The sequence below is a fragment of the Nerophis ophidion genome, linkage group LG10, assembly GCF_033978795.1.
Source record: "Nerophis ophidion isolate RoL-2023_Sa linkage group LG10, RoL_Noph_v1.0, whole genome shotgun sequence".
Taxonomy (NCBI): Eukaryota; Metazoa; Chordata; class Actinopteri; order Syngnathiformes; family Syngnathidae; genus Nerophis; species Nerophis ophidion.
In genome coordinates, this window is record NC_084620.1 from 25,313,580 (window position 1) to 25,325,743 (window position 12,164).

Genomic DNA, 12,164 nt, shown 5'->3' on the forward strand with positions numbered 1-12,164 from the left:
CATCTATTATTATACCTACAAATGTGATTTATTTTACCCTGTCAATGTCTACTCCGTCTAATTGTATTTGTGTTTTACTTTCACTGCTACTCTTACCGAATAACATTACAGTATTTGATTTAGTTTGACCTTTTTTCAAAGATAGTCTGTTCAGTCAAACCATCTCTTTAATTTCTTCATTTCATTTAATTTCCGCGTGTTCTCTCCAGAACAAAATGCTGTTATATCATTGGCAATTAATACTTACTTGAAGTCCTTTGTAACTTTACAAATGTCGTTTATATAGGGGATGGGACAATTTTGGTCCAAATATTGATCCCTGGAATACGCCACAAGATGTATTTATCATTCTCAAGACGGGTATTCTGCCTGTTTTTTGCTGAATTCATCCAACATACCAATTGTCTCGCACCATGTGCGCCATTTTACTGCGAGAACTTGTCTGTGTCGTCACTGCAGCTGTCTGGCGGAGCGGACACATGCCACGCTCTGCATACAGCCGGTGAGTGTTGGCTGAACACTCAAACTTGCAGCAGCCGCAACGCAAATGCACCCGTTGGAATCTTGGAGTGGCTACTTTAATGCCTGCCGCTGAATGCCAAAATGGTGGAATTGTCACGCATGTCGAGGAAGTGAAGGACACAGTGAGTGCAAACTGTTCATGCGCACTAAAAATCCACTCGTGCAAAGAGTCCGCATGAGCACATGCAAGGATTTTGTTACTGTTTTGACAGCATAGATGAAAGATCATTGTGGCGTACACTGCACATTTCTTTAAGCGTGACATGCATAAACAGAAATATATGGCACAATGTGCTTCATTTTCAGGCATAAAGTGACCGGTCGGATCTGGCCCACAGGCCATGAGTTGGACACCAACACGCTGAGAGATCTACCTTTTCTCGATGTAGTTGTTGCAGTTTCTCCTCTTGCACCCTCACAGCTCTGTCCTGCTCACATAATCTGCTCAGTTTGGCCTGTCACACCAAATCACAGACAAATTAGCAACAACCTGTTGGAACGCATTGATGTATGTTCGTCTTACATCTATGTCCTCGTTGTGTTGGACCAAAGAGCCGTCTTTGTATTCGTCTGGGCTGATCTGTAAAAAAAAAAAAACAAGTGTTAGAAAAGACACTAACTTGAAAGTGAAAAATACATTCATTCAGTATACTCCTCACATTTCAGCAAACACTATGTTGTCAAATTGGGATATAATTTGAAGTAGTCTGTGTACAATTTAACTTTACTCTCTTGTGTTGACAGATTTTTCGTCAATAAAGGCGTTGTGTTGTCTTTTTCAGTAGATCATAAACCTATGCTCCTATACAAGCTGTTCAATGACTATTGTAAAGTACAGTATATCCGAGTTCTCTTTTTACAGGATTGTCCCTCACTGAAATGTGAGGATAACACTCATATTTGTGAGATACTGTACATGACGATGAAAGATGGACAAGTGGAATGTAACTTCGCACACAAATGATAGAAATAAGTGCACAATTAACAAAAGACATGGTATAGAGAAGTCAATACACACAAAAAAATATATACATTTTTTGACATCTCCCATTGTAATGACTACTACAGATTATATTATGCTCTTCGTGATAAAAAAAGCTTTTATGAATTCTCATGTCTGGGCAAGCTTGACTCCAAAATCCCGGCGAACACACTGTGCAGCGCCCAAGGACACCCCACTCTGCTGGTGCACGTTTGCTCATGCATTAGCACCTGCACAGGTAAGCTGATCATTTTGCTACACAAAATGAACAAAGGCTAAAAATAATCCACTAACTCAAAGCCCACAGGCCACATACTCACACAAATGCATGCTTGATGACCGCAAATTTGCGCAACAGAAATAAAAGTAACTGAATGCAACAAGTTTAAAGCTTGTTGTGCAGTATGAGGGTCAAAGGCAGGCACACAATACTGAGATAATTAAATATTTGTATAATTTTAATCGATTAATTTTAACCAGTCAGAAAATGTTTCATTTTATTTAAGCACACTGTTATTTTATTTTTCATGAAGGAGAAAATAATATGTATTATATTATTAATTGTATGGCTTACATAATATATATCCATTACCATGATTTTTTAACATCATAACACCAACAGCTTTCCATTAATCACTGAATAACATACATTTACACGTTTTAATACTGCATACATGATAACTATGTAATTGCTTTTGGAGAATGGTAAGGTTGGGTGAACTGTTCCAAATAGCATAGCATTGATACCATTGCTGGTATCAGTTTTGGATTGATATTTTGCATATTTTTCAGTTGTTTCCATGTTGATTTTCACAAATATCTGTTTCTGTTATGTTTTTCATATTGTTACATTGTTGATATTATTAAAAAACTCTGGGAATACATTACTAGACAGAGGAAACAAAATAATTTGACTGAGAGCCAAAAGTGCTTTTTCATTTTTTTACTTATTTTGCACTATTGGCTTTAGTGTTGCCCACTTGTATTAATGTGTTCATATTGTTACATTGAATTATACTGTACATTGAATTATACTGCATTGTTTTATATATACACTGATAAATTGTTCACAAAATAATATTGATTAAAAATGTGTTTATTTGCCTAAAAGTGCTGTGTTTTATTCTGACCATAATTATAATCAACAAATATAAAGCCAAATCATAAAATCATCAAGTAAAAAGTATCTGTATCTTCAATTCTGACCCTGTGTTACTGTATCAGTACCAATGCCAACATTTGCAGTGTCACCCACCCCTACTTAAGCATCTTAAAAGATGTTGGTGACATGCTTCAAACATTTAACAGTGTTGAAGATAAGGATGGTAAGATAAGAAGTGCATGACTATAGAGTAGGGATATTGAAATAAATAGTTTTGGGGGCCACATTTCCAGAAAGCTAAGGACACTTCACTTAGTCTTCACATGTATATACTGGAGAACCAGCATCCTCTACAGTAGACATATGATTTTGGTCTATTTAATTTGTCAGCTCTGCAGTTTTTAAGGACCTTCTGCAAAAAAGGGAGTCTCAAAATCTTGAATAGCCAAATAATGAAAAAGAGACAACCTAAAATGAAACCTTGAGGAACACTAGTAGTCTAACTAAAGATGTTAACAAAATGACTACTGCCTTCATCTGATGTAAACAAAGTACTGGAACACCTTCGTTGCAAAATTCACATTACTACTTTTTCTTAAAAACTGCCAAAAAGGAGAAGACTAAAAGGGTGCCTTGAGGAATGCCTAAGTTATTTAAATCAGGAGTTTGGACCCCAGTGTTCTATGTTTGCTAGCAAGGTTAAAATGTTAAAAAAAGGATCTGCCCATGTATTTACAGTGGTCCAAGTTCCTCTATACAACATAGATAGATAGATAGATAGATAGTACTTTATTGATTCCTTCAGGAGAGTTCCTTCAGGAAAATTAAAATTCCAGCAGCAGTGTACAGAGTTGAGATCAATTTAAAGAAAAAAGTAAAAAGTAGATAATGGGGGTTTAAAAGGAAACAAAATAGAGAAATATTACAAAAATAATAAAAAACAATGGGAATAACAATATAACAGTAAAATAAGAATATAACAAGACAAAGTAGGCAGTAGTGACCATGTTATGAAAACGTATTGCACTGTTATTGTTTTGCATCCCGTGTCATCCTAATACCCCCCGTCCCCCGTCCCAGAGAGGAGTTGTACAGTCTAATGGCAACATAAAGAGCACTTAAGTATTTTTAGGAATCTTTCTGCAAAAATGTTTGTCCAGCTGTTTTTAACTAAACTTGGGAACTCGTATGCTGTCATTATGCTGGGAACTCATATGCTGTCATCCCAGGGGCCAGATTTGGCCCCTGGGATACTAGGTGAATAGGCCTGTTGCAGAGCATTCGACTATGAGCCGTGTTCAACCCAAATCTATTTGAACAGCAGCCAGATAGCAAAAAACTACAGAAATAAATCCCATTAAACAATGTGATGTCGATGAAGTTTTCCATTGGATGATGAACTGACTGACAACATCCAAAATGGAGAAACGGGGAGTGATATTGGAGTGAAGATCATTTGTATACAAAGGCAAATGTTTGGCTTGAGTCAGCTGTCAGATCTTCTTAGTTAGGACAAAAGAGACAAAACAAGTTGCAAGATCATATCTTCGAACGCAATCAAATCTGGTGAATCCCAAATTGACTAAGTGAACAGTGACTCAAGCCACAAACCACCTGGAATCTTACTTGCTGGTAGAGTTGCGGCCTTGGTGCAGAGTTCTCGATCATAGTGTGAATCATGAAGATAAGTGGTTCGTTCTCCTTTTTCTAGCAGCATAAAGGAGAAACAGGATATTGTGGTGTGAGGGTTGACCGCCGATCCGCTGCATCGATTACAACAGGGGTTCTCAACCTTTTTTTTTTTTTTTTTTTTACCTCTGGGCCCAACTTTTCCAGAACAGAGGAGCTTGGGTGCCCACTCAAATATTAACACTGAATTTGTATTCTGACCCTTGATTTTAAATCATATTCAATAATTGAATCTAACCTACTTACAGTTTAACACGATACTCCTGGTCAAATGATGTTGAACTTATTATCAATCCTTAGGTCAGGCTTATTACAAAAATAAATACTAATCAAATATACTGCAAAAGAAGGGATTCAAAAAGTGATTAACATTTATTTTTTACATACAATTACATACTGCTAAAATAAACCAATTTTAACTTAATCTACAACAAATAAAAATTTATGTTTCTTAAATAAACTAAAATAAAATTTAAGTGCAAATGAAAATACAGCTTAACCGGTTAAGTAATAATTTTTGCGCTTAGGAAACGTCTCTATGACTTTCAGACTTCTGCTTGCTTGATATTGACATTTCTGCCACAAGTGGTAGAAAAGTGCATTACAATTTAGTACCGTTGCGGCACATATGGACCACAGCTAAGAAACAGACTTGCGGCCCGACTGTTACACATTGGATAACAATGTGGCTATGAAGCAGGATAAATGCTACTTAGAAAAAAGTTGACTATCCAAACCAAAACAAAAGGCAGAAAATGGATAGATAGTTATGTAGATAGATAGATAGATGGACTATCCGTACCCCAAATCTTTGTTCTGTGTTTTAACTGCTTGAACTACGGAAGAGTTGATACTGTATTTGAGTCACTCTAGCAACTGTTTTAAGTTCTGGCCTGTTTTTTAAAAATATGTCTTTTCCAAATTACCTAAATACAGTGGAACCCGCTGATCTTGATGCTCCAAGCGGTGTTCAACATAACCAAACCAAAATTAACCATGTGTTGTCGTTACTTGAGTTTGGTCAGAGACATAAAGAGGATGAGTGATAATGAAGGATTCTTAGACCTGAAATGTTGTTGTTGACTACAATCACAATAAAGCTTTTATACATGCATAAATAATCACAAAAGGCTGTACACTACTTCGTGATGATGAAGATAAAAGTAATACAACAGATATAGACACAAAAAGGCTGATTTGTCATAAAATGACCCTTTTGAATATCAAATGTGTCGACAAAAGCTGCCGACCAAGTACAGTGTGTCGTCGACCTAAGCAGGCGCTTTTTTAGTAATAATAGCATGTTGCACAGGTATTTGATGAGTTGGGTCACTTAGATAAGTTGTCAAAATAAACTGGTTCCACTGCCTATACATGTATGTACAGTACTTAACCTCCTAAAAACCACTCATGACCTTCTTTGGGGAAAAGATCACAGCCAGTATCTACAAAGCAGCAGTGCATGTACAAATGGAAGTTATCCTAAAGTGTCATAACCAGGAGCCAGGAAGAGAAAGTTGCACTGCAAGACATCTTACATTGCATTAAGTAAACAATTATCTGCGATAAAACTCATTATTCTTCCCCTTGATGAGCTATTAAGAAAAATGTCGTGTTTGATAAAACACCAGGTCCAATCATGGTCACCAAATTGTAAAAAGAGGCGATTTAGGTTGGTGGTCCCTTTCATTCAAGACTACAGTATGTTCATTGGTTGTCTTATTTCAGTATTATTTTCACCATTCGGAGGTACTTTTATTCAAGTTTTCATGCCTGCACACAGCACTGTTTACAACTGCACCCAAAACCAGAGCACACTTCAGGCCTTCAGCAAAAACAGTTGTTGTATGTTACATTCTGTCTGACAAAGTTAAACTAAATCCCACAAAAATAGATTAAATTTTTACTTTTATAATTGTTTTGCACTTAAAGAAACAACTGCAATGCCATGTGCAGGGATGGAACGTTGCAGCACGAGTACACTTTCCCTTTCAATTCCTTTCTTATTTCAAAATTGCACGTCTAGGAATTGAGACAGTCTTTTTTACAGCTCAAATTTAAATTGTCTAATGTATGAGTTTGCACTTACAACCGGTTTATGGTAAATAGAAAAGTTCTAAATCAATGATAATTGTGTATCATTGATTTAGAACTTTATTAATCAAACTGTATTACATTTTGTAAATTGGCCATGACACCTACCCCTAATTATTTCAAATAAATGAATTAATTTTAGTTATTATGGAAACTGAATAAACAGTCCGGGGGCGAGTAAAACAAACTCCACAAAATATGCTCCAGAAATATGAAATGCTAAAAATACATACATTTTATGTTTCCCTCCTGCGTTTTATTTTGATTAAAATCAGGATTAACAAATTATTGCAATATTATAAATCAGTATTTGTAAAACCGATCCTGTATTTACTTGGTATCGGATTAATACCAAAATGTGCAGTATTGTCCACCCTTATTATCGAGCGTACCTTTTGTTGTGTTGCTGTTGGCCCCAGTAAGGAGACATTTTATTCAAGAAGAGACTGAAGGTAAAAAGGACTACAGCAGCAATGTGGAGACTGTGGATTCCATCCATCCATCCATTTTCTACCGCTTATTAGCTTTGGGGTCGCGGGGGTCGCTGGTGCCTATCTAAGCTACAATCAGGCAGAAGACGCTTACACCCTGGACAAGTCGCCAGGTCATCGCAGGGCCAACAAAGATAGACAGACAACATTCACACACTAGGGCCAATTTAGTGTTGCCAATCAACCTATCCCCAGGTGCATGTCTTTGGAGGTGGGAGGAAGTCGGAGTACCTGGAGGGAACCCACGCAGTCACGGGGAGGAAATGCAAACTCCACACAGAAAGATCCCGAGCCCGGAACCCACAACTAAACCCTGACTACTCAGGACCTTCGTATTGTGAGGCAGGCGCACTAACCCCTCTGCCACCATGACTGTGGATTATGATTATGAATTCATGGCCAAAGCATAGCAACAAGGTAGGCTAGTAACCTTTAATCTTATTAACGGAAACTGTGAGCAGTGTAATAAGGATCATGCTGTGGAAAAGATAAATGCTATAATACAGGCCCAATAAAAACCATGATCTCCACTTGAGGAACATTTCATAGGTATTTTCAGCAATTGGATTTCAAGCAGCTCAAAACAGACAAGAGGAAGGGGTCTTAACCTGGCTTTGGAGGTAAACAAGGTTCCTCTGAAGATGGTGGGAAAGAACATCAGTCTGCAGGCGCAGCAGGAAAAAGAAGAAAAGAAGCAGAAAGCAAGGTTCTGTTTGGTAAAAGGTTCTCAAAGAGTTAGCAAAAGTTACCAATAGAAAAAAACTAAGAGGAAGAAAGGGTTTTATCAAGCAATGACTTGACATTGTAGCTGTTTCTGTTCAAATGGAGATGGCTTTAACAAGATTTCTTTGTATGGACTTAATTCAATTTTGTATTGAGTTGAATACTGCTCGCCAGAGAAGTTATGCAAATGCACAGTTCTTTGTAGCTGGAGCTCAAATTCACATCAGTTCCAGGCATCTAAAAGTTTTCCACCAAGGGACGCATTCTGAAAAATTGAAGGATGCGGGCTGCCGCATCGATACATTTTGTACTTCAAAGATGCTAAAATCAATCAGTACAGGCCAATTTATGTTAAGCTATAAAAACAACCATGGCTTACTAGCAACTTCATTTTAGTTTTGCAATATACCGAGAGTCAATAAATACACGAGATGTGGCACGAAAGTAAAACCTCGGCCAATCTTTGGAAAACCCCGGCATAAATGATGGAGGAGTTGGGAGCGGCTCACTATATTGAGAGGTTGAATAATACGATAATGTGATTGAACAAAATGTCCATTTAAATCCTTTATTAATTCATTGGCCCTCCTTCTGTTGCAATGGTTTATGGTTACAATGTGCTCCCAAAAATGATAAATATCATACAGAAAGAAAAACTAACTGGTTACGTGAGTGTGGTGAAAGAATACACGGTTGTGCATTGTGAGACTAGGGAAGGGCAAACTGACTGTTCTTATCTTCTGTTACCTTTTTCCTTTCATTATTTATCCCGAGATTAAGGCATACTTTTCTGACAGTGCCGTGTACAGTGTGGCAACAGAAATTATAACTACAAAGATCGACATAGACGGAAATCCCTTTTTTGCCAGATACTTGCAGACTGCTCGGGACTCTGTGTCTGTTATCTTAAGTCTTTGCAAAAATCATAAACCTAAAGAATAAATGTGCAAGTTATTTTGGTCTTTCTTTTAGGTATTCTTTGATCGAATAAGACATTATTGGCAACATGGACTCTTACAGGTCTAAAACTCTAAAACCAAAGGACTTCAGTGTCTTTGGCTTAATTTTTCCCAGCTGAAATTTGACCAGCTAATGTGTAACGAACAGCTCGTATATATTAAATAAAGACGTCACACAACAAAGTTTCTGCCAACTTGCGCAAATTGTAATGAGCAACACACAATCCCTTTGTTGCAGAGAACCAGGTATGTTTAAGTACTTCTGGGCCTACATTTTACTGTTACTGTTTCTGTTATCATTATGCCATATCCAATGTTTTGGTCCGTTGGTGTGTTCGGCGTTCATGCTTGTCTCACTCAGAACCCCTTTCTGAAAAGGTCTTGGTTCACAGGTCCACTTGTTTGGTCTGCGTCCACACTTGACCGAACGAACAGCACTAGCACAGCAATCAAGACTCTTGTCTGTTTGATTTAGACCAAAAATAACAAGTGTGAATGCGCCCTTGAATTCCAAATGTTTTCATCATTTAGAAATCAGATAGAACGTTCGTATGAATCGAGATTACTAATTATTTTTGAATTATTGGCCCTAGTCTGGATGTTAGACTGTAAACTAGCTGAGATGGAATCTTATGGTCGACATCAGCGATTCTTAAACTGTGGCATTAATGGTACCGCTAATGGTATGCGGGCTCCATATAGTGGTATGCCAAAGACTAGGTTATTGTATTTTTATGTCGGTCCTTATGGTGGTACTTGGAGAGCCAAGTGTTTTCTGAGGTGTTACTTGGTGAAAAAGGTTTAAGAACAACTGGTCTACATAACATTTAATGTTGGTGCGTTGGTTTGAAAAAAAAAAAAAGAGGCATAGATTTTGTTTTACAGACCATCTTCAAGCCGCTTTCTGACCGTCTTTTCAGAATGTGTCGTTTTCCGGAAGGTCTTGATTATGTGAAAAAGCCCTCCTCCAGGCCAAGCCCCCTTTGACTGCAGCCCCACCCCATCAGCCATGTTGTTGTTTTTAGCTTTTAATGTACGTCACACTCCATATGCGTCATATCTTGCTGCCAAGTAATTGCATTGTTTTTAGCCTTCAAAACCCGGTAAGGTAGCAATGGACAGATCAGAAAGAGAAACATTTCTTATTAAATTACAATATTTAATGCTTAATGGACAGATTAATTTGCTTTTACAGTTGACATGATAAAGAAATTAAAAGGACCACACACAGTAAAATAGACTTACGGTAGGTCGTAATAAAATATGAACTGGCACTTCTTTGTTTTCCCTATTTTATTTCAAGCGAATATGCCTTCAGAATATTGGAGCGAGTTGATTTTTTAAAATTCATTAATAAGATAAGGACAAGTTTATTTTTCTACTGCAGTTCAAAATAAAGTTTTGCTTTGTTACACCCAGAAAAAAAATGTGATTCATTTTCTGTCAAGTGCTTGATTTCACAAATGCTATTGCAAAATTGTAATGAAACTAAGTGCCGTTATGGTCATTTTAAGGATTAAACACCTAGGTGGGTTTTATTTGATGGGAAATGGGCTCAAATAGCTCTCTGTTTGTTGACGGTTGCACACCCTTGGGGTAGAGAAAAATAAGTACCATATTGACAACAACTTTGGAATACAACTTACCAAAATAAAAATGTTGGACTTGTGCAAAGCTATTCAGATAAACCTCTATCATATGTAACTATGACAAAATACTTCACTAAAGTCTCAAATTCCAATTGAGTCATTTGGAAGGAGGCAAAAGTGTTTTACAAATAACATCTTCATGGTTGGAATTTTAATTTTTGGGAGTTTATGGGCATCCCAAATACACATAAACAGGTGCCAACAGGTAAGAAAAGTTGGTTTTGCATTATAGGACCCCTTTAAATAAATGTTCACTTTGAACAAGGGAGTCTGTTTGTTGAGTCCCTGGAAAAAAAAAAAATCGCCAATTTGACAAAAAAAAAGTCCCAACATTCTTTAAAAAGGATGTGATTGAGTCAAAAGCCAATTCATGGGAAGAACAATCAACTACCAATGTCACTAAATCGTACCAAATTCAATTTAATTTGGAGCAGCCACCTTCTGACACATGCCACAGTTGATATATACATTGACATATCAACACAGAATACAAATACTGCAAGGTTGTGCATGCACATGCGGACTATACACAAATAATATATAATCCCATTGTAAATTTATTTGCAAAATGTACAGACTTTCAACAGGTCAATTTAAAAACATAATGTGAGTCTTTGTAACATTAGATACACAGACCTATTTAAATTGTTTAAACTACAAGTTTATAAACTTTGCAAACAAATTTACAATGAGTGGAAATTTTTGAGCACAACTGGACAGTATATGCTTATATATTCATACACTCAGCGCTAACCTTGGGGTTGGGCCCCTCCTTGCCCAGGGCCATTAGCTGGGCTACTGTGTGCTCCCGCAGGCTGTTGAGCTCTGCCTGCTGCCGACGGAGCTTGATCAGCATCAGTGTGAGTTCCTCAGGCTGTGTATACAGGTAGCATCATATGGTGGAGGGGAAAAAAACAACGGCTACACTGAAAACACGGTGAGGTAACTGATGACTCCCAAAAAGTAATAGTAAGAATGGAACCACCTCCAGACAGATATACCCCAACACTGATTGACAGCCCAACAATTAATTGCACAACGATGCACTTAAATCAGCACCAGCAGACGATATATGGAAGTTCAGTCGCACCCACGCAATGTAAGCCAAGTTGAAAAGACAACCACATGTCACATTTTATTTAGGTTTTAAATTACAGATGAAATGTGTGATGACTGCAAATCAAGTCCTGGCACATGGAGGAAAGGCTTTGGTAGGAGTTCATGCAACTTCTGGATAATATCTAATTTAAATACATACGTAAATGGCCTGAGGCAACAATGACAATAAAAACAAATGTCTCATGGTGGAGCAACTGAAGGCTTACTTAAAAATAGGTGGGAAGAGTAAACTTTGCAGTGACATAAATGATCAACGTGCAAATGTTTGCATGGAAATTGGTGCTGTGTTTACCATTGACCTGTAGACAGGCCAGTGACTGAATAGACAAGGGGTGTCCAAAGTTACTCCACTTAAGACCAAGTAGCCGACAGGACAAAAAAACATTAAAATGTGAGGGGGTAACATTATTTTATCTAAAGGGTATGTATGATTATTTTAATCTACATATAAAACACTTCCTTGTGGTCCATATTATACGTGTTGGATATTTTTGGTGTAAATATTGGGTACATTTCGCTCCACAGTCACTTTTAAAACCCGTTTTTTGAGTCTGTCTGCAAGGTGTTAGTTTGTGAAGGCGTTCCCAGATTGCGAATAAAACCATGCAACCCTCTCCGAAAGTATCATTCTTTAGCTTTTGAAAATGTACGCTATTAAAATACATACCTTGAAGTCGTCAACGCAATTTGTTTTCCAGACAGTCGAAAATAAATGTCATAAAAATTATAAAAATTCACGCGGCCACAACAATAAGTACACCTGCACACTCTCAGATCTATTCAGACTCATAAAAACAGTATGTGTTATTTAACACTTGCCAAAATTAGATTAAA

The 12,164-nt window shown here is 37.3% G+C and overlaps 1 protein-coding gene across 20 annotated transcripts in view; it reads right to left on the reverse strand.

Moving 5' to 3' along the window:
* The window catches only part of LOC133560538 (pleckstrin homology domain-containing family A member 5-like), a 162,527-nt gene that overhangs the window by 29,406 nt on the left and 120,957 nt on the right, over window positions 1-12,164 (reverse strand). For 17 of the 20 annotated variants that reach the window (XR_009808475.1, XR_009808477.1, XR_009808478.1 and 14 more), the window contains 5 exons: window positions 10,966-11,085; window positions 7,489-7,542; window positions 4,233-4,313; window positions 1,046-1,102; window positions 897-977 (listed from right to left, as the gene is read on the reverse strand). Coding sequence is in view for 15 of the 20 variants with exons in the window: in XM_061913147.1 (XP_061769131.1) it covers window positions 897-977; window positions 1,046-1,102; window positions 4,233-4,313; window positions 7,489-7,542; window positions 10,966-11,085 (393 nt within the window). In the remaining 5 variants the exon portion in view is untranslated. The remainder of the gene's footprint in view (window positions 1-896; window positions 978-1,045; window positions 1,103-4,232; window positions 4,314-7,488; window positions 7,543-10,965; window positions 11,086-12,164) is intronic. The other 3 variants (XM_061913148.1, XM_061913151.1, XM_061913155.1) reach the window with 3 other exon arrangements.